This window comes from Seriola lalandi, unplaced genomic scaffold (assembly GCF_002814215.2).
Source record: "Seriola lalandi dorsalis isolate HSWRI2012SDOR001 ecotype SW California unplaced genomic scaffold, Sedor1 jcf7180002054881, whole genome shotgun sequence".
Taxonomy (NCBI): Eukaryota; Metazoa; Chordata; class Actinopteri; order Carangiformes; family Carangidae; genus Seriola; species Seriola lalandi.
This window is the reverse complement of record NW_019525434.1, coordinates 45,524-68,105: the sequence shown is the minus strand read 5'-3', so window position 1 is coordinate 68,105 and position 22,582 is coordinate 45,524. Positions and strand designations below refer to the sequence as shown.

Sequence of the window (22,582 nt, the reverse complement as noted above, 5' to 3'; positions counted from 1 at the left end):
TGTTTAATATATATATATATATGGAATATGGCATCTTTGCTTAACAAGCGCAGCTCTCTTATCAGGCAGGGTATTGAACTCACACTTTTCCTAAACAAACAGCTAGTCAGATTTTAGTCAATCTGAATTACACGAGATCATCAGAGCTCAAGGTCATTGTGCACTGTATTGAATTGTTCCCCTGTCTGGTGAATAATGAGTGAGCTAATGAAGCAGCATGCTCTGTTGAGTGTCAGTGTTAGTGCTGGCTACCAATGTAGCCGGAGACCTCTTCTGCATTATGTATAAACACTCTAAATGTTATTATTCTTATGCTTAGATCAATTAGAGTTAGTTGCAGGCCAGTTGTTAACAAGTAACAGCAGCAATGGGTTTTGCCTTTTCTCTGGATTACAGTGAAATGATGTCATGATTCTGTTCATACTTTACAATTAATAGCAGCTGGCTACGTTAGAAGAAAAAAAATTGAATATTCTCCACAGGATTTAGCAATACATTTTCATCACAGTCAGATTATACTCAAAATTGTCAGCATAACATTGATAATTGTCTGCCTCACTCACTTCTCTCTTTCTCTATCATGCTTTCTTTTTCTGTACGTTCATGCATGTTCATGTCCAGATGCTGATGGTATGAGCGGCGGGGAGGATTCCTTCAACGTCAATGACCCAGACGAGGGTTTCTCCTCCGGGGCATCCAACAGCAGCCAGCCCAGCGGCACCAAGGCGGGCGGCAGCATGGGGCCAAGGGGCGGGAGCCTGAACAGCAGCAGCAGCAGCATCAAGAAAGCCATCACTGCCCGGCTGTCTCGGGACAGGGAGAGAGAGAGAGAGCGGGAGAAGGAGAGGGAGCGAGAGAGGGCAGCGGAAAAGCAGGCAGAATTATCTGCAGATCACCAGGCTGCCGTGAGGAGGCATCACCAGAGGCAGCAGTCGCCTCCAGCCAGCATCACCTTAGATGCCATCCAGCTGAGCCCCATAAAGAAGCACCTGAGCTTCCCTGTGGGGCCCACGCTGGTGCGGACTGGCAGCACCTCCTCCAGCAAGTCCTTTGACTGCATGAATTTCAACCTGAACGGAGGCGAGGACGAGCGAGAGGAGGTGTTGGGTGGCTCCGACAAGGAAGGGGGGCTTCCAGCTGGCGGCTCCCACCGCCACTCAACCATTAGCCTGCAGGAGGAGCACCTCATCAGGCCAGAGGACGCCCAGGACCTCCTGTCTCCTGGAGCTCCTCTCACCAAGCAGTCCCGCTCCCCCAGCTTCAACATGCAGATCATATCACAGGTCTAACATGCAGTGCAGGGCACGGTAGACACACACACACACACACGCACTCAAACAAACACACACACACAGTCAAACAAACACACACACACAAAATACTTACTCATAACACACACCCTCATGCAGATTTTCTCTGCGACTCTTCTCAGCCCTATTCTGACAACTTCTGTCTACCTATCTGTGTTGGTGTGTGTGGGTGTGCGTGCATGTGTGTGTGTGTGTGTGTGTGTGTGTGTCTGTGCAGGAACACATTTTCAGATCTCAAGAGTTGTGTCTCCTCCCTTTCATCATCCATTCAACTTACAATCATGCAGTTACTGAGAATGCAACAAGAGAAAAGTAGTAAGTCATGACTGCCCGCTGCTGTATCTACAGTCGAGAGTAAAAGAGTCCAGCATGTCACTGCATCCTCCCGTCTGACTAAGCTGAGTGTTCCACACAGAAACTCTCCACAAAAGGAGGAAACATCGAGAGAAAAGTCGTAAGGATGCCACTCTAGCTGTAGGGGATATACGACATTTCAGATTTTTTGAGTTCCTGACTGAATCAGTCAACATGAATCAGCAATAACACTTACCGTCGCTCATGCAGAGAAGAGTGGGGATTATTGTTCTTTCTCTTCATTCCTTCCCTTTCATTCCGGGGCTCACGTGCAATCGTTCTTGCTGATTACCTTCCTTGTTAATTGCTGTTTTTAATTAGGCAAAAATGGTTTTATGAAAAAAAAAAGAATCTTTAAATGTTTTTTTAAATTACAATCCAAAGAAGGTAGCATTTGTTTTGTTTTTTTCTTCACTTTGTTTGACAATGATTTTGTAGAAATCAGTCAGACCCCAGTGATTCTCTAGTTTTCAGCCCATGACCCTCATTTTATTCTGTAATTATGATAATAACTATCTGATTTGATCTATAAAATCAAACTTTTAAGATTGTTGTAAAAACCAAACTGGAATGTGGTAAGGGTTTGTCTTGCCCCAGGCTTTTAACTGGAACTACAAGAGGAAACAAATTCGTCTTGTGACTTGATTTAAAATCTGAAGCTGAATCTTGTGGAAGAACTGGATCTAAACATTGTAGGTTTGTGTGTGAAGCTAAAGGCAATGACTGTATTTTATACTGGATGTTAATCTGGTTTAAACCATTTAATGGGTCCTTCCACCTGAAAGCACTTGTTGGTGTTCGTCTGTGTTGAGGCTTGTGTGTGGTGTCATTTTTGAGCCGGTGAATTACTGCCCTCTGGAGGCTTGTACTAGTCACTGCGCATCACCATGACCATGTGTTTTGTGCTCTGATTGGATGCTCATGAAACATTTTGTTCTACCTCATTGTGTGTTCACCTGCCACTCAGACACCTGTCTCCCAATCCGATTCAGGATTTAAAGACCCCGTTAGGTTTGAAACTGGAGCGCTCTACCAGTTGGGGGATTATATAGTGGGGACCAATATGGTTTCACACTGCAACTGTAATGACACTGTAAAATCTTTGTGTGTTCCTGTGAGGAGTTGTGACTGAATATCTGGGCCTTGCATTTCAGTTCAATCACATCATGCACAAAATCTAGCTGCAAAACAAGAACACGACTGTCTTCAGGTTTTCGTATTTTCTGTCATATATCAAACAACCACACTGGGATTAACCTGATTATTTTAGTTCCCGAGAAATGTCCTGCTTAACTCTTTTTTTTTTTTCTTTTTTTCTTTTTTTCTTTTTATGTAATGATTTTGGAAGTGCAATTTTTTTTTATCCTCATGTGCATGGAGTTGGATCTTCTCTGTTGTTAAATGCCTGCATCTGCGCAGAGTGCTAGCTAGCCTTCTGTAGTGCTCCCTGCCCAGACTGACTCATGGCGTGCTTGTCCGCATGTTTAGTGCCCCTGCAAAGCACTGCTGTTTCAGATGCATGAAACAGCCAACGGGCCAAACCCAAGTCTCGTCTTTGCCAGATGTGCCAATACACATCCTCTCCTTAAGGAAATTAATTTTTTTTGCTTGGGTGTCTTAAGTTAAAATGCCTCTCTTTTTCTGTTTACTTGTCTTATTTTAAAGTTAAGGCACAATAAAATGGATGTTTGGACGTGTGGCTCAACGTGCCCTTAGATGCAGCTTCACCTTTTTTGCCATGATATTTCTTTTCACTCATCACAGGTGTGTGCGACACACTGTGCTCTCACAATCATTACTAAGCTTTGCTGTTCACATGTAAAAGCAGTATATTATGCGTCTGTGTACTGTAGATGTCAGCTGTTGTATTGCATTTACCACGTCTTGCTTATGTGCTTGTTGAAAATGAGGATTGAATGATTAATGTATATAAAAGTCAGTTCAGTCTGCAGTGAAAATCTCACACACTCATGCTCCTGCTGTGCTAGAAACCGCCACAGCTGCTGCTCCTGGTCCCGAGTGAGTCCTGTGTGTGCTTTAGCCTTAAACATTTCAGGCCAAAAAGCCTTGATCACTGGCTCTTTGGCCTAACAACGCTCCTCCTCCTCCTCCTCTCCCTCCTCTTGCTGGACTGGACTGTGGAGGAGGAGGAAGGAGAAGAAGAAGAAGAAGAAGAAGAAGAAGAAGAAGAGGAGTGTAGCTACAGTTCACACTCTCACCTGGTCTGTCTGCTGTCATCCTTGTGCTGTGTGGCTCTCAATGAGCCGTGTTCCCATTTTGCTGTATTTTGCTGTTAGTTGAGTGGCACCTTTTGCTGTTTTAAAACTGGTGACGTGTTCATGTCATTAATATGAGTGCCCCTGACCGAGATTACCAGCAGCCATGTTGGTACTGTATGTTGACTTAGCGTAATCCCTCAGTGTCTGGTGTTATTTGCATGTGTTCAGGGCGGGAAATGAACGCCAAGCAGCAAATGTCAATAACACATTGGCTGTGGCTGATTATTTAATCTTCCATTCATTTTGGCAGAATTATAAGATCAGAAATTCTCACAAGGTCCACTTACATTTCAAAAAAATCTTTTAGGTGGTGAATATGGTGGTGGTGAAATGTCTCATTTTGTACTTGGTCAGCCTTTGCTGCCGATGGACAAAGTTCATTTCCCGTCCTGCATGTGATAACTGTGGGCTTTGTTTTCATACAGTATAATGCACTTTAATCCATCCACCTCTCTCCTCAAGATAGTTATTGAAATGATATATATAGATGTGCAAATGTGTATACACTCAATGCAGGGTTTTAGTCTCTTTAAAGTAGTACTTCTATGTGATGTCACATCCAACACAATGCTATTTTTGTTAGTCTAAGGGTACAGCTATTTATTTTTTTCCTTTCAAAACCAAAAAAGAAAAAAAAAGTTACGGGGGTCTGGAAGGTCTCAGGAGTTTATCAAAATGCCGGATTTTAAAAATGGCAGCACCAAAATTTCTGTTCTTGAGGTCAGAATTGATTCTATGCAACATTTTTCCCCTTTTATTTTTCCTTTATTTTGTTTTTGGTATACGGGCTTTCATTGATCCTTGTTGGGTGGGATGGGGCAGATGCATTTAAGCTGATTTTTAAGGTGCAAGTCCTCAACAGTATCCCAATTCAACAATTCTGTTTATACACCCTGTTGTGGTGCTACAGAGCGAGGGACCTCTCTCATATGAGTGAAATAAGACGACCATCCATTTGTCATCCGACTGCCCTCACAGAGAGAAAGCCACAACTGGACTTTTGGTGCATGTTGAGCCCTTCTGTCAGTTTGCTGCTCTGTGGCTCAAAGACTTCAGCTGGTGTATGAAATGTAAACAAGATTATCAGTGATGGATCTAATATAGATGCTTCTAGGGAAGCTGCTGTAAGATGTGATAACACTGTACTATTGATGTTGTATAAATGGAGAGAAAGACTTATTTTAAATCTTGTAAATACCAAATGTACAAAGGTGAGACCAAGATAAATATAAAAAACTGAAGATCAGACTGATATGTAGAGAGAAATTAATCTGTATATTGTTGAATAAATATCGTGCCGTAAGGGATCTGAGTGTCTGTCTGCTTTGTGTGTGGAAGTGGTTCAATATGATACGATCTGATCAGCACCGTACTGTTCTCAACTTACAAATGACCTCACTCTACATAATATATATACCAGTAGTTACTACATGTTTTTTTTTTTTCTAGCCTTAGATTTCTTTCTTTTCTTTCTCTTTTCCATCTGGTCAAATATGAAGATTATTGTCTATTCTATGATAATAAGCTTAATATATTTGAGTTTTGGGCTGTTTTAAGTTTGTTTGAGTCAAAACCAAAAAGTCTAAATCATATCTTTATTGCAATAAGATGTAGAATCTGAGCAAAAAAAAAATACTGAAATACTTAATTGCAGAAATACCAATACAGCTGGTTCCAAGCGTGTGCCTAGCTGTGATCAGTGGTGGTGTGCTGACATCTGGTGGTGGTAATTCAGAACAACAGGTTACATCTTAACATGACATACAGTAGTCATGTTCAATTGTACAATATACAATTCATATTCAATACATGTCTACTAAAAGTTAGTTTCTGATTTATCTGAATAAATTCCCATGATTACAGAAGCGGAGATTTGAATTTCCTTTCCATTGTGTCAGTTAATTTATCTTTTGCCATATATTAATTGAAAGCTGAACTTTGCCTTAAGCTTTCCTCCTACGTCTCTGACCCCACAGCATGTGGCGCTCCAGACTCCAACCCATAGCTCTGACCCTGTTAACTACAACGTTTACAGCAGAGAGTTAACTTTATAGAGTCAAACATTAAAAAGCAGACTTACAGAATTGTTTTGCGCTTAAGTAACTACAGATTTACCAAAGGCCAGTATTCAGTTTTGAAGATATCTCTGAATTGGGGGACACTACTTTGGTACTTTGATCTTGAACTTTACATATTCCACTCCACAAAGACTAAGATGGTTTAAATGAGCCAAAACCTTGAGGGATCCTAAGAAATCTGCACAGATTCTGTGAAGGATCAGACTATTGGAAATGGTTATTCCATTTTAAAATTCAAAATATCTGGAGAAAATCTCTCTCATTTAAAAAGATTTATCAACAAAAAGTTTTATCTGTAAACATCAACAATACAAAGAAAAAGTAATATATAATAATTGCACCACAACAAATACTTACTCACTTACTCACTATATTAAACGTTTGACCACCTCACAGCCATGGCCCGTATAGGCCGTGACATCATTGATGACATAAGCAAGAGCTAAAAAAAACCGAAGTGTTTGGCTGCCACCCCTTTTATTAACTGCTGGGGTCCATGGGGAGTATTGAGGATCAAGGTCATGGGGGTAAACCAGTAATGCATGGTAGAACTATATTTAATCAACAATAGAGATGGTTCTGTAACAAGACACAATGCTAACCACAAGCATACTGTTTACAGTGCTAAAGATTCAGATTGAAATCTGGCTAAACAATGCATTAGCTACTTACTTTGGGACATTAAAATTACAAAGGAACCTTTAGCTTTTCCTAACCTGAATGTTACATGGCTATCATAGCTACTAGCCTTTGGATATTACAAGGCTGGCTTTAAGCTTTGTTAAACAGTGTCAGTAATATTAGCTTCCAGTGTTTGTCTTCAGCAGTTTAATGGTAAGATATGAAAGCATGTCAGTAGCATTAGCTGCTAACTTGTAGAAAAGAAGGCTAGCATCAAGCTAAGCACTGTGGTGTTATTAAAGTAAATCAGACATTATAAGGCTAGCATTAGCTTCTGGAGTTTTAAGGATTGGGCATTATAAGGCTAGCATTAGATACTAAACTTCTAAAATGTGGACATATTAATAATATTTTGTTTAACCATGTTAAATGATGAGTGATCCTACTTTTATTTTTGATATTTCCACATAATAAGCTTGATAACTTAAACGTCATGTGTTATATTGCAACTCTAAGTGACTCATGTTTGATTAACAGGTTGCGACCAACATGGTTGAGTATTTACAAAATGCTAGTCCAGTACCAGTCAACTGTTCCCGCACCTTCTGTGCCCTGAGGACGAGATGACGACATGCCAGTCTGTAAATACTCTCTCTTCAACATCAAATGATCTTATTGATTATACTGATAGACTACTGACAACAAACAGTTGTTAGACTTAGTAACTTTAATAAGTAGCATAAAAGATTTCCTGGACAGTCATCGCTGCTGTTAATTCAATAGAAAGGATAATCAGTACATACCTCAACTGTCACATGCAGAATGAGTTCAACAAAGAGATTCTGACAGTTCTTATGACTACCAATTTAAATACATATCAACACCTGAAAAACCAACCAGTGCTCAATTCAGTAACTAGATCCCTGTAGCTGAATACTCTGGAGGTGTCACCTGGCAACAGGTGTTATAACGCCTGGAAAACGACATGAAACACTGCACTTCCACACACCTGCAAGTGTGTGTTGTTCAAGCCAGACACCAGAAACTTCATGTTGCTGTTGAGTGAAAGGAGGATCTAAAGACGGTAAAAAGGGTTAATGTTGTCTATGACAAAGCATATCTTAAATGTTGATTTTTTTTTAAGCTAATGTTTTTCAAAATGAGTGAGCCTACATCTGGACTCTGAATCAGAAAACACTGGAAGTAAAGTGATAAGTCACCTTCTTGCATGTTAAGTGCACATTTGAAAATGTATATCTAAATCTGTTTGGTGGTAATGTGAAGCCTGGCTGGACAGCAGATTGTTTTTTTCTGGCAGAGAGTTTCACTGTGGTTAATATGGTTTAGAGAGGGTGGAGCCAGTGCAACAAGGCAACTACAGCCTCTTTATCCAGCTGAGTGATCGTAAAGGATTTGTTGCCACTGCATGACATGAAGACTGAATCAGTGGGTCAGTGTGGACTTGTAGCTTTAGGTCCTTATTTGAAAATCCATTTGTTGGAGTTGTGAGTTTCTTTCTATTCCAGGGGCTTCAGTGGAGGAAGTAGAGATACTGCACAGCAGCTCACGTGTCGGCAAGTTAAAGGCATATGTCAGAATGCTTAAGTACCGGCTTTGCAGATTTTATAGTCCATCACTGACAAGATACACACTCTGCCCCTTCCTTCACTAGACATAAAGTACACAGAGTACTTGCACAGAGCAGAGGCTTGCAAATGGTAATAAACTCTATTTTTTACTTCATCAGAAATGCTACCTAAATCTGAGAATAAGGTTCACCCGCAGGAAACAGTCAAGCAGCTGCAGCGGAACAAACGGAGACTAAATAAAGTGGTTTCTTGTTATACAAAGGTGAGTGTTTTATTGGTACATTTATTATCAAATAGTGATTATTATTAAACAATTACCAGTGTAAGTATTGAAAAGAAAATTGTATCATATTTTATAAATTGGTCTTATGTTTTGAATGTAAAGTATTAATCAGCAAAGAAGCAAACTACAGTTATGAAATAAATGTAGTGGAGTAATAAGTACAGTATTTCCCCCTGAGATATGGTGGAGTAGAGGCATAAAGTAGCATAAAATCAAGATACTCAATTAAAGTACCTCAAAACTACACTGAGGAACAGTATGTGAGTGAACCTAGCCTACTTGTTGTATTTACCTCTATCACAGCTGGGAAAACTTGAACTATATCCATTACTCACAAGTCCAGTAAATTGTTTTGATTTTATGTGATGAGTCATTTATTAACTGCAAACTACTGTGCTATGTATCCATTTTTTTTTTCAATTGTTAAATGTAAAAAATGTTAGATTTCATTATGCTGCTGTCGCTTGTAATTAATCCACTGTCAGTGCTGCAGTAATCTATTGATCTAGAACTGTGTCTGGCTACTGCCTGTCCCATAAGAAGGAGGTTTAGTCAGGTTTCCCACTGCTGTAGTTCTGTTCTGACATCACTGATGCAGTGCTGAGTGCAAGCCAGCACCCACAGCACCGACTGCAGAGTCTCCCTCTCTCTCTCTTTACAGGCTGTCAGCTCTCAGCCTAGGGCAGATCTGTGCAGCATAATCCTTCCATGTTGCCTCCAGGATGGGAGAAGCTGAGTTGGAGCCCCAGCTGATTCACACTCTGGCTATCAGCGCCGCGAGACCCTCTAAACATCTTTCTCTCTCCCCTTCTTACCAGCGCTGTGCATTCGGCTCCTGGATCAGGGAGAACATCTGCAAGAGGGAATGTTGCTTCTTTGAAAAACATGTCAGGTAGGCCGAGCTGCTCTGTTCTGTACTGTGTTGGTTTGATGATGAAAGTCTCTGAAGTGACCTTGTAGTTGCTGCTGCTGCACAATAACATAGTGATACTGTTGTGTGGATGCAAGAGGAGACCTTGGCCTTGCTGTGAGGACAGTTACATGATGATTGAATGTATTAGCTGTTTCCAGCAGTTGCTACTTTACTAAAACTGTCTGTCTAAGGAAGCACTACAAGTATTATCCACTGTTTCCCCACTAGAGAGGATGTATGTAACTGTGGTTACTCAAAAACTGATCATGTGGATGAAGCCATCAAGCCAGAGGACTTCACAGGGGAGACATGGGACAGACACAGACATGTTCGCGAAGTGCCTACTGATGCTTTTGGAGACATCAACTTTGGTGGTTTGGGACAAAAGACAGGAAAGGTGAAACAATCCTTTCTTCTCTACCATAATAACATAAAATTAATGTATTGAAATGTGTCCCTATATGTCTTTATCTTGCCTTTTGCGTCTCTGTTTCTACACGTGTCCATCCTCAGTATGTGCGAGTGTCCACAGACACCAGCCCTGAAGTCCTGTACCATTTACTGACTGAACAGTGGAAACTTTCCAGTCCCAACCTGCTGATCTCAGTGACCGGAGGAGCCAAGAACTTCTATCTGAAGGCTGGTCTGAAGAACATGTTCCACAGAGGTCTCATCAAAGTGGCCCAGACAACAGGTCAGCCAGCCAGAGAGAGCAAGAGAAAGAAACGTGTGTGTGAGATGTAAAGGTGTACCAATGATTAGCCAGACAGTCTATGAAAGGATGTGTTTTATGAATACATGTGTAGTTATGGTGTGTGGGTGTATGCCAACTCCAGCCTCCTCTCTGTGTGCTCCACCTACATTCAGATTCATGCAGTCAAAGGTTTTGTGGTATGTAGTTAAATACACTTTCTACTGATGCCTCAAAGGTTCATTACTTCTGTCTGGCCTGTTTTTACTGCTTGCTGATCTTATTGACTGTGTTTTATACTACATATATAATCAAACTGGATTTGAAGTATGTAGTGTGCTCACATATGTACTCAAAGAAGCCGGCCATCAAGCTCTCACAGCTAGGACAAATAATAGCTTCCTTAAGTCATTGTTTGATTTGTCTGCACACGACCCAAACCATTTCCTGTTGGTACATTATTCAGTAGAAATTATTATTAAATTATTTAGATACTAACTGTTAAAACAGTATAAAGATTAGCATGCTGTGGTCTGAGGTTTTTTTTTTTTTCGTGTTGGTAAGGCCCCTTAGTTCCAATCAAATCAAATTACATCTTAAAGAGGAAGTTCCTGGTTCAACATGACAGTATTCTCATGCATACAACAAGGTCCATCTTGGTGTGGTCTTGGTCAACCCCATCCAACTCCTCTGGGGTGAACTCCCACAAGAGCAAGGAAGGCTTTTCTCATATAACAAGAGACAGAAGGTTAAATATATGGCCACAGCCACGAGATGATTAGTTGAGCACAATGACCGAAAACTCAGGAAGTCACTGTACCCCGCCTAGAAATGGTCCGACACGTATCCCCCCCATGAACTCATAATGTATCAGTTGTAAACTTCAGATTGATTCTGATTCATGAGAGTGGTATTGATCTTCTCCTCTAACTCTCAGCAAGAAAGCAAATATGCGTATGTCAAACTATTCCTTTAACGTCCATAGTTTTGGAATGAGATCTTTGGTCATATAATGTATGTATGATTGACTTTGTTTCCATGCTGTGTTGCACACAGGTGCATGGATCATCACCGGTGGTACTCACACAGGTGTGATGAAGCATGTAGGGCAGGCTGTGAGGGACTACGCCCTAAGCAGCAGCTCCATGCAGGGTCAGATTGTAGCTATCGGAGTGGCAACATGGGGAGTAATTCACAACAGGGATACTTTGGTGAATTCAGAGGTAAGGTAAAAACATTTACACATGTGGCTTGTCTCTTACTTGTGGCAAGAGTCATCATCAGGGTAGCATAGAGTGTAATTATGATTTCCTCTCACTCCTATTCCACCACCTCCTTCTCCGCAGGGTTGTTTCCCAGCCCATTATCTGATGGACATCAAGGGCCAGAGCTGGCTATCCTGCCTTGATAATAACCACACCCACTTCCTGCTGGTGGATGATGGAACCCACGGACGATATGGCGTGGAGATTGAACTGCGTAGCCGTCTGGAGAAATGCATCTCCAGGAAGCTTCTTGGAAACAAAGGTTAAAAATAGCTGATGAAGTGTGTACGGATGCAACAAGACATGATAGATAACATCTCAAATCTGTTTCTTTTATCTGTTTTGCTTTTAATATTGATTTTTATATTGTCCAACCTCCAGAGAGCGGTGTGACCATCCCTGTGGTGTGTGTGGTTTTGGACGGAGGTCCAGGCACTCTGAATGTGAGTTATCAGTTTTAAGCCTCTTTCTCTGTCTTTGTCTGTCTTGTCTGACTCTTGTGTGTCTCTTCCCAGACTATATATAATGCCATGCTGAATGGTACACCGTGTGTGGTCTTGGAGGGCTCTGGGAGAATAGCAGATGTGATTGCCCAGGTCGCAGGATTGCCAGTGACCAGGGTCACTATTGTCCTCATCCACCAGTTGATGAAGAAGTTCTTTGGTCAAGAGTATGAAACCTTTGCTGACCTCAAGATCATAAAATGGACCAAGATGGTATGTGAACAGATTGATGACCAATTTCCAAACTATTGTTTATTTCCATAGTCATTGAAAACATAGTATCATCTCAGTTAATATCATTCATTAATTCAATAACATTTTTGAGAAATTTCAAGCTAGAGTAAGATCTCAACATAGCACAAAACGTACCTCCTGGTTGCGTCTGATGTGGAAACTATTGGACCTTAGTGTTGCATTTGATACGGTGGATGTGGTGTGCCTCTGATGTTTTTTGTTTGTGTGCTTCTTCTTGGAGAAACCATGGGCAAATATATAAACTTTCATTTTTATGCTAATGGAATTCAGCTAAAAATATGAAGCTACAGCCAGAGGCTAGTCAGAGGCTCTTACCCTATATCCAGTCTTTCTGCTAAACTAAGCTAACCAGCTGCTGGGTTTAGCTTCATATTTAATGTACATACATCAGAGTGAAGTCAATCTTCTCATCTAACTCACCTCCAGAAAGTGAATCAGTCTCTTCTTCCAATAGAATCAGTCTATTCTTCCAAGTGTAAGATACTTTCTCAGTTGCACTTCCTTGCAATAGCAAGAATCTTAATAAATTCAAGGACGCATAATCATATCACCCCTATCTTAGTCTTCCTTCACAGGCTGATAATTCATTTCAGACTTGATTTTCAGATTGGTTTCCTGTCCTGGTTATTAAATACAGTGACTTTGTTACTCTTTGCAGGAGTAACTTAAAAGTCAACTTTCAAGACCCATCTTAAGACATTTTTTTAAATTAAAAAGTGCTATATAAATAAAGTTATTACTGTTCCTGTTCACCTGGTACTTGCCCACATCCTGTTTCTCTTCTATTACAGATTCAGGACATCATTAGGATGCCGCACTTGCTGACAGTATTCAGAATAAGCGAGGATGTTCACGGGGATGTGGATGTGGCTATTCTTCAAGCACTACTCAAAGGTAGACGTATGGTTTTCACAAAGATATCTAGTACCTGACTGGACTGACTGTGAGTGCACAACACAGCATTAGGCATGAAGACAGAAGCACTTTGTGCGAAGCCAGCTCTTAGTATAGTATTATGTTGCTTCTCAGAAAACTAAATGACTGGACAAATGTGCAGAGATGGAAAACCAATACAGTTCATTCAATTCATTCTTAGAAATATCCAGTGGTTCTTATTAAAACATATTCTGCCTCGTTTTGAAAAAGGTTTATGGATGTAAACCAAGCTTAATGCACATTGTTGTAGAACAAGACTGAGCCAAAGTGCACTAAGACAAAGAGGGAGCCCAACAGCTTAGACATTCACTTAACATTTTGATCGTGATGAATCATCATTCTAGCGAAACTGCTATGCCAATTGTTTCCATCACTGAGCTCCACTGGAGTAATTAAAATGGATTTCAAGGCAGTGATCCTGCTGTAGGACACCCACTTTCTTCTGTAGCCACAAAGTTCATTGTAGAATCTTTGTAGTTCAAGTAACGCTTTGCTACTGATGCGTGACCTTGCTGTGTAGCTTTTCAGATAGCATTTTATAGTGTAGCCCATTAGTCAATTAATCAATTTGTCAATTGAGACAAAATAAATCAGAAATTTTAAAGTTGAAAAATGTTTTAGTCAATTTTAAAACTAAAACGACTATATTATCTGGTTCCAGCTTCGCATATATGAGGAATGTGAGGCTTTTCTCCGTTTAAATTGCTTTAAATTTAATATCTTTGGGGTTTTTTTACAATATTATGACATTTTAGGAGTAAAATATTTGTCAGTTGATGAAAAATAATCTTAATAAGATCAATGCACAATGAAAATAGCTGCCAATTGCATCAATATGGACTAAAAAAATGCCTTGATTGATGAAAATGGATTATCTCTTGTAGAGAGACTGTCTTGTAACAGAGGCTTTAGCTCTAAAGCAGTCAATCAGTCAGTATAAATAAACTTTGTCACTCTACAGCTAAAATGATATTAATATCATATTCTATTCTATTAATATCATATTATATTCTCAACTCAGCTTCAAGGACCAGCGAGTCACTGGGGATCGAGAGCTGGAAGAGGCAGCTGGAGCTGGCTATAGCCTGGAACCGAGTGGATATAGCTGAGACTGAGATTTTCACTGAGGAGAGCCAGTGGAAGGTGGGTCGGCAGGTTATACAGCATAATAAGAACAACAACACTAGCTTTGATCCGTCCCAGATATGACCATCGTCTGAACTTGACCCTGTGCTGCAATCCTGCTCATCACTATTAAGATAAGATAAATAAAAGGTGTAATGGACTGGAAGCAGCAGCAGTCAGCTGACAAGGTTTACAGCAGATACAATAAATGTTCTGTTTGATTTTAACTAGCTGTGAGATAAAGTGGGTACGGAGTCAAAAGGAAAATGTAACTTTCATGCCAAACGGAGGTTTAACAAAACAATATTTAGCAAAACAATGAAAGATTTTTTATTTTCGTATCAAACTGTTGTTCATTGTAATCCTCGAGAAATTAGCAAAACATTTTAGTTGTGAAAATTTCTACATTAAAATTTTGGCAACACTTTGGTAATACCTCATATCATAAAGGTTTTATGATTCAAGGGGCAAAGAACAACTGTATCATAGAATAGTGTAGATTTAGGTAAGGTAAAGTATTTTTTCTCCGCACACTGCTGTGTTGATGAACCTGACATAAAGTAAATGAGTTAGCAAACACTTCACACTTTTCTCACATTTTTAAAAAAAACAGTGATAGCTGGGATCCTGACTGTCTTGTTCTCCTGCTTTGTCATCATGCTCTAGTCCAGTGACCTCCACTGGGCCATGTTCTCAGCCCTGGTTGGCAACAGGCCTCAGTTTGTAAGTCTGCTGCTAGAGAACGGCGTGAGTCTGAGGGATTTCCTGCATGAAGAGGAAACTCTGTGTGAGCTCTACAAACAGCTTCCCAGCGGCTTCTTTCTCAACAAGCTAGCCAAGCGGGTCCACAGCTCTCGCAGCAGGAGGCAAACGTTTGGCATCAGGCTTAGAGCTCATTCAGGGCAAGGTGAAATGATCTCCATGACTCATGTATGCGATGAAGTGCGCCACCTGCTGGGCAGTTTCACCCATCCCCTCTACCCTTCCTCCACCATGACATACCACCTCAACATGACTATGGAGGATGCATCTTCATCAGTAAGTATGTTCATCCATCATCTGTTGGGCTTTGCTTAAAAACCTGCCTGCAGGTCTGCAGGGGGACACATCAGAAAACACTGTGATTGAATGAATAGAGTTTGACAACCAAAACTAAAGAATCCTTCATACTGTACATCCTGTAGACACTCATCAAATCAGGTTCATGGCATTTAAGAAATTGGACTGATTCCAGTACCTTTTTGGTCAAAATAAATAAATAAATATTCCCAACAGAATTTCATTCGTCATTGTGGAGAACATCTTTAGACCTTCACAATGAGAAATAAACTTCACAGGATGAATAACTGAACAGTTGGCTAAAAAAAATAATGAAATATATCAAATATCAAATTGGCTGGGCCATGCCTTGGGTTCATTTGGAAGGATGCCATCAGTATTTCTGACATCGTGGCTACAGCCATAAACCATACAATTAATGCAACACATTCCTTCACTTCTCCTCTAGCTGTCTAAAAGTCAGACGGACCCCCAAGCTCCACTCAGGGACAACAGTGCTGAAGCACAGAGGGACCCAGGCAGAGACCTTTTCCTTTGGGCTGTCGTCCAGAATAACAGGGAGCTAGCTGAAATCGCCTGGGAGCAGGTGATGAACTTATACGGACAAAATTTGAAAATAGACATTTCTTTCTGTATCTGTATCTGTCTGTGTCTGTGTATGTCTGTGTCTGTATCTGGGTCTGTGTCTGTGTCTGTACAGTGTAGAGACTGCATGTCTGCTGCTCTCGCTGCCAGTAAGATCCTGAAGAAAATGGCAGCAGAAGGAAGTGATGCAGACGAGGCGGAGGACATGAAAGAGCTCGCCAATCACTATGAGAACCACGCCATTGGTATAAAACCACAGACATAATGTGTGGCTTTACTTATGTTAAGTACAGTCATTTTACAAGCATATCATTTATCTTCATTGTGTGTGTGTGTGTGTGTGTGTGTGTGTGTGTGTGTGTGTGTGTGTGTGCGTGCGTGCGCGTGCACATGCGTGCGTGCGTGTGTGTGTGTGTGTGCGTGTGTCCTAGGTGTGTTCAGCCAGTGCCACAACAGTGATGAAGAGAGGGCTCGGAAGCTGCTGGTTCGTGCGTCACCGTTTTGGGGAAGGACGACGTGCCTGAGGCTGGCACTGGAGGCTGATGATAAAAGCTTTGTAGCTCAGTCTGGTGTTCAGGTAGATAAAATTGTTATTTTGTGCCACTGATCAGTGAATTAAACTTGGTAAATAAGTCTTTATACATTTCATGTTGATACACATACAGTATATGAGTTTTTGGTATTAAATCTGAGCAACATTAACTGCTGCAGATACAGTGTGACCCAGTCTGCTAACATGTCTTTTCCAGGCTCTTCTGACTCAGATCTGGTGTGGTGAGCTTTCAGTGGACAACCCTGTGTGGAGGGTGATGGTCTGCATGGTTTTTTTCCCTCTTATCTACACTGGCTTCCTGGTTTTCAGGTCAGTCTTATTGGCTGCAACAAAATAAAAAATCTACTTTCTGTCTTTCTGACTTGAAAATGTCACTGTTTTTAGTAATCTTGTTTAGAAACAGAGTAGTTCTCATTGTGCAAGATGCTGTATAGAGGGATGGATAAAATAAGAGAGGTGTCACATCAGAAATATATGAATTATTAGAACAGCATAAGAGCTTAATCATATGTAGGACGAGCCAGCTTTAAAAGAGATCAGGCAAACACACACTTTCTAAAGATAATTGAGACCACATACAAAGTTCAATAAAGGCCAAATATTTTTCTTTCTAAAGAGACAAAACACTATTAAATTACTGCGAAGAGAACAAGTCTTTACAATAAACCAAACACAGACAGAATTTGACACTCACAATTGCATATTCTCAACAAGTCAGCATCTGGACACCACTTGTGTCCAAAGCTAAAGCACACGGATGAAAACTCTGTGTTAGAAGCCTGAGTATTTAAAAAAAGTAATTCTCTGATAAAGCTATTCTTCATATTTATCCAGTTGGGTTTACATTTGGAAAAAGAAAGACACATAATGTCAGCAGCTATGTTTACCACCGTGTTTGCTAATCATAACTGATTCATGATGCATTTATGAAATCAGATTTCATTTGAATGTTATCTCTAATTTAAGGTCAAGTACAAATTTGATGTTTAGTGTTCTCTGAGTGATGAACATATTTCTATAGTGATGGTCAACAGTGTTGTTATTATTCTCCCCAGACGTGATGAAGTCATCCAGAGAGAAACGGAGAGGAGCGAGGAGATCAAGACAGTTGAGTCTGTGACAGGAAGTACACTTCGAACAAATTCTCACAGCCTGTAAGTAGACATATAATACACTGATTTAAACATCAAGTTCAGTCTAACCCCAGCCAACACGGGACCTTTCTGTCCACAGTGACCCCGCCAGGCTGCGGCACCTGAAGCCTCTGGGCAACTGGTCCAAACTAGTCTGCCTGCACAGCTCTCCGCAGGTGAAGTTTTACTGGAATATTGTGTCTTACTTCGCTTTCCTCTTCCTGTTTGCTGTGGTGCTGATGATCGACTTCCAGGCTACGCCCTCTGCAGGGGAGCTGCTGCTCTACATCTGGCTGATCTCTCTGGTGTGTGAGGAGGTCAGACAGGTGAGATATATCAACATGCTACAAAGAGAAATACCAGGTGCTCAAGGTTATGATGTAGTCAGGTGAATACAAGATGCTTTTTAAGTTCACCTGGTTAACTTTAGACTAAGGGAAGACTCTGGGCTTACCTCAGGCACACTCACACAGAGCCCGGGATATAATTAAACTGCCTGATTATATTGGGGAATTTCAGAGTAAACCATGTCATCGCACCTCCCTTCTCTACGTTCTCTCATTATTGCTGCATACAGAGTTTTCCTTTTTCTAAGAAATATTTATATCACTACATTACTAAAATCCCACTCATCCAAGTAATAATTTGTCTTCTCTCTCATCTCAGCTGTTTCATGATCCTGATGGCTTTGGGTTTCATAAGAAAGCCAGGATGTATATCAATGATCTGTGGAATATTTTAGATGTTCTGTCCATCCTCCTGTTTATTATTGGCCTTGCATTTAGGTAAGTTTCCATTGTCCCAGACAAACACTTCAGGCCATGGAAGTGCTATCCACCTCCTGGGCTATGTGTGAATCACTAAGCTTTTCTATTTCAGGCTGACATCTAAGTTGTTCTATGCGGGTAAAGTCCTCCTCTGCATCGATTTCGTGGTCTTCTGCCTCCGTCTCATGGCCATCTTCACTATCAGTCGAACTCTGGGACCCAAAATCATCATAGTCAGGAGGATGGTGAGAGGGTTATATTCAAATATAATGAATGCTGACATGTGGGAGCGACTGCAGAACACAAAATGCTAAGCTCCAAAACACCTTTTATCTAATACAAAAAGAGGCCTCTGGCTCACTGCGCCTCCATCTGGCGTCTGCAGATGAAATGTGCTCTTTGTGTTGCAGCTGGACTGTCTGTTACCACACTGGATTTCAATCATGCATTCAAATAACTTTCAATCAATCCATTCATGATTTTCAAAAGAATATATTATTCTACTGTATATTCAGAGGTTATACCTGGAGCAGCAGTGCGACATTTTAAAAATTGAAACTTGTCATTGCAAAGTAGATAATCTGTTAAAGAGCTGTTGTTTTTGGTGACATGGAGGCTGACGAAAACAACTTTCTGAAGTTTTACATTTAAAATTGTAGCTCAGTAAAAGTCACCCACCAGACAATAAAGTCACTACTGTACATGCTTTACATGTCACCAGTCACAATAATCAGATGTGTCCCTTTCTTCGGAGTTTCTAGCTTGTGACTTGATATGTTCGTTCTCCAGATGATGGATATGTTCTTCTTCATGTTCCTACTGAGTATCTGGGTGGTGGCGTACGGCGTGGCCAAACAAGGCATTCTGATCCACAATGACAATCGGCTGGACTGGATTGTCCGTGGGGCAGTTTACGAGCCATACCTCATCATATTTGGGAATTTTCCCACTAATATTGATTGTGAGTGGAGATACAGAAAGTTGTTTTCTTTGCAGTTGAAACATGTAGTTCTAATTATTTCTGTGTATGTTAATCAAGTTTTACAGATATAATGTTTTAGTTTCAGTATGTCAGGGATACATTCTTAACTTGATATTTAAGATATTTGTTTATTTCAGATATCATCACTAAGATCTTTTCGCCCTCTGCAGATACGGCATTTAACATAGACTCCTGCAGCATGAATGGCACCGACCCTCTGAAGCCCAAGTGTCCCGTGCTTAATGAAAACCAAACACCAGCCTTCCCTGAGTGGCTCACCATCATTATGCTTTGTGTTTACTTGCTCTTTGCCAACATACTGTTGCTCAACCTGCTCATAGCAATCTTCAAGTGAGTTCTCCTCGGCATCACTGTGTCTTTAGTCAGTCATCATTTCTTGAGCCTGAGCTTTTTAGTGCAACATAATGTTACAGCAAGCTGAGATGATAATGTCTGGTTGTTTTCACTACTTTACATCCTCTGCGTGCATTTGCTTTCTTCCACAGCTTTACGTTCCAGGAAGTGCAGGACAACACGGACAGAATATGGAAGTTTCAAAGATATGAGCTTATTAAGGAGTACCACAGCCGCCCAGCTGCTCCTCCACCTTTTATCATCTTCAGCCATCTTTACCTCTTCATCAGCAAACTGGTGCTGCGCAATCCTCCCAGTATATACAGGGAGTTCAGTACGTATTGAATTATTTATTTCTTCCTTTTCTGAAACTGGACCTCATGATGAGATGCTGCGGATTTCCTCTCTCTTCTAAGCTTCGTCACCCTGTCAAAAACTTTCATACACTGTCATTATTAATTTTTCAACAACAATGGTGCATTCGTGAGCTAAATTATTGCCATTATACTCAAGTCCATGAAGAAAAGATGTTGTATTTCCACATCTGCTTTGGAAAAAACAGCCTTTTTTCATTTGAGAGCTATTATATTAATGTTTTTGTAGTGGGTTTTACAATCTCCCTCCATGTACAACTGCCTGTTATCACATGAGCGGAATACATGCTTCACTTGACAACAGCTAAAGCATCTCTATCACGACAGAGCAACTCCATCTGCAGAATCAACAAGTTGGACCTTGTGGTTTTTTAGGTCGAATTCATAATTATAGTTTCCTGAATTTGCTCCTTTACTGATCTTCAAAAGTTCATACGTTGGATGTTAATGTTCCTGTTGATAATTCTCCAGCCGTCCAGTGACACCTCATTGATGAACTTTTTATGCCTGATGTTCAAATTTTTGGTGTTCACATACAGTTTTCTTCAGGGTGTTAAACATGTTGAAATATCCCCTTCCTGGTTTAACTAAATCCTAGTGTGTCGGAAATGGGAGTTTGTGTGTGTGTATGTGTATGTGCATGTGTATATGTACAGTTTTAGGTAAGGTATACTAAGCATGTGACACTTTTTTCAGAAAATAAGCTTCCGCCGACAGAGGATGAGGAGCTGTTGTCCTGGGAGGCCTTGATGAAAGACAGATACCTGCTGTCCACACAGCGGGAGCAGAGCCAGAGCACGGAGCGACGCATCCTTGACACAGCCCAAAAGTAAAATCCCACAGGAATGTAGTAATGTGTGGCTGCAAAACAATCCTCTGGGAACTATTGCGTATGTGAGACCCCTTATCACACTTTTAATATGTCTTTGAGTTCTGAGCAGTGCAAACAAAGTGTGATTTTTACCTTCTCAAACTGTGTCATTTGGCCTTTTTGAGACTGGCAGAGATAAAAATTATCCAGTATTTTTCCTGGGATTTTTCCCATTAATTGTCTTGTGACCCCTTGGTTGTATCTTGCAACCCTTCTTGGGGGAGCCTGACACCACAGCTCTATGGAGCTTGGTTGGAAATAAACTTCAAACTTTAAACTTTAAACTAATCTAATCAATAATAATGGATCAAATGGCTATGTGAATGTAAAAAGATGTCATTCCAAGAGACAAACCTACAGTGAATTACCACTCTTCTCTGCAGGTCAGCTCAGTCCTGCAGATTTACTGTTTCGGTCACTTTCATGATTCTTGTTAGCCTGATTCCAGCAGGAAGATGTTTTCGGCAAAAAAACTGCCCCATATATCCAATGTGTGCTACATGCCCAGCACCAAACAGCAGACAGAAAAAGTTAGTGCCCAGCTGTTGAACACAGTGAAGCATTTAGCAGCTACAAAGCCAGATATTGCCCTCAGGAGCGAGTGGAGACCAAAGAGAGCCGAAAGGAGAGAGGATGTCGGGCTAAATTTGGAAATAATGCCAAAAAAAAGATAATGTTGGTCTGTTACTGCAGGATGTGTAAATAGCCAACTATTAGCTAACAGGTTCACTTCGTCCACTTAAAAGGCAATATTATGTTCCTGCAGTAGAGGAGTCTCCGGTTTCACAACCTCTGTCCAAGGACTGCATTTCTAGGAATTGGCCAGGGTCAGGGTTAGGTTTCCAGTAGAGAGCAGGCAATGACACCACCCAAATACTACTTTCTATCAAGCGACAGTAGGTGGCAGTGTCATGAAAAAATAGGGTCCTATGACTGTGGTCCTGAAATTCCTCTACAGGAGGAACATGCTACAATTAAAAGGTGCTAATATGTGAATGTCATGTTCTTGTTCCACTGCCCTCAAATGGTTACAAAAATCAATTAAAGCAGGTTTAAAGGCATTGATCATCCTTTTGGGAAATACCCTTATTCACCTTCCTGCCAAGACTTAAATAGGCTAGTGAACGAGATTATCTTCACATAAAGATTAAAACAGGGATTATTTTGTTACCTTTGCACTGAGCTAAGTTGCCTGTTGCCACACTTCAGCTTAACTAATTTAAGATAAAGAAGATAAAGAAGATAAAGAAGCTAAGATAAACTAAGCTAAGCTAAAAATGAGCTAAAATAAGATATGCAGCTGCTGGCTATAGCTTCTTATTTAATGGACAGACACGTGAGTGGTATCAATGTTCTTATCTAAACCAATCTTTTAATGCTGAAACATAGTCTTATGTTTTTATGGTTTGATAAGGTTCAAATTCTACTGTGACTAAATATAATGAGCATATAACATCAAACAGTCTGAGTGATATCCAAACGAACGGCATACTGTGCTTGTTTGTTTCCTGAGGGTCACCACCATAACCGAACGGCTGGACAGGGAAGAGGAGTCAAGCTTTGATGGCATGTTGAAAAGAATGGGTCGACTAGAGGAGCAGGTGGTAACCTGATTATTTTGGGATCACTAATGTTGCATCTGTGTCTGTAACATAAGTTAGGAGTTAAGGAGTAAGTTAAGAGTAAGGCACGATGCAGAGAA

General features: G+C 40.7%; 2 protein-coding genes across 4 annotated transcripts in view; both read left to right on the top strand.

The window, feature by feature from the left end:
- The window catches only part of LOC111671516 (hyccin 2), a 44,625-nt gene extending 39,375 nt beyond the window's left edge, over window positions 1-5,250 (top strand). For all 3 annotated transcript variants that reach the window (XM_023428621.2, XM_087179947.1, XM_023428622.2), the window contains one exon: window positions 622-5,250. In XM_023428621.2, the coding sequence (XP_023284389.1) occupies window positions 622-1,289 (668 nt within the window). In that variant the 3' untranslated portion in view covers window positions 1,290-5,250. The remainder of the gene's footprint in view (window positions 1-621) is intronic.
- A 3,141-nt stretch (window positions 5,251-8,391) lies between these two features.
- trpm2 (transient receptor potential cation channel, subfamily M, member 2) overlaps window positions 8,392-22,582 on the top strand; it is a 17,375-nt gene continuing 3,184 nt past the window's right edge. The window contains exons 1-25 of the mRNA XM_023428601.2: window positions 8,392-8,493; window positions 9,333-9,406; window positions 9,656-9,824; window positions 9,941-10,121; window positions 11,175-11,341; window positions 11,465-11,645; window positions 11,765-11,826; window positions 11,899-12,099; window positions 12,933-13,035; window positions 14,099-14,220; window positions 14,869-15,240; window positions 15,710-15,847; window positions 15,962-16,091; window positions 16,278-16,423; window positions 16,596-16,708; window positions 17,455-17,553; window positions 17,633-17,858; window positions 18,199-18,317; window positions 18,412-18,544; window positions 19,089-19,260; window positions 19,452-19,632; window positions 19,788-19,969; window positions 20,706-20,838; window positions 22,394-22,484; window positions 22,538-22,551. Of these exons, the coding sequence (XP_023284369.2) occupies window positions 8,392-8,493; window positions 9,333-9,406; window positions 9,656-9,824; window positions 9,941-10,121; window positions 11,175-11,341; window positions 11,465-11,645; window positions 11,765-11,826; window positions 11,899-12,099; window positions 12,933-13,035; window positions 14,099-14,220; window positions 14,869-15,240; window positions 15,710-15,847; window positions 15,962-16,091; window positions 16,278-16,423; window positions 16,596-16,708; window positions 17,455-17,553; window positions 17,633-17,858; window positions 18,199-18,317; window positions 18,412-18,544; window positions 19,089-19,260; window positions 19,452-19,632; window positions 19,788-19,969; window positions 20,706-20,838; window positions 22,394-22,484; window positions 22,538-22,551 (3,611 nt within the window). The remainder of the gene's footprint in view (window positions 8,494-9,332; window positions 9,407-9,655; window positions 9,825-9,940; window positions 10,122-11,174; window positions 11,342-11,464; window positions 11,646-11,764; window positions 11,827-11,898; window positions 12,100-12,932; window positions 13,036-14,098; window positions 14,221-14,868; window positions 15,241-15,709; window positions 15,848-15,961; window positions 16,092-16,277; window positions 16,424-16,595; window positions 16,709-17,454; window positions 17,554-17,632; window positions 17,859-18,198; window positions 18,318-18,411; window positions 18,545-19,088; window positions 19,261-19,451; window positions 19,633-19,787; window positions 19,970-20,705; window positions 20,839-22,393; window positions 22,485-22,537; window positions 22,552-22,582) is intronic.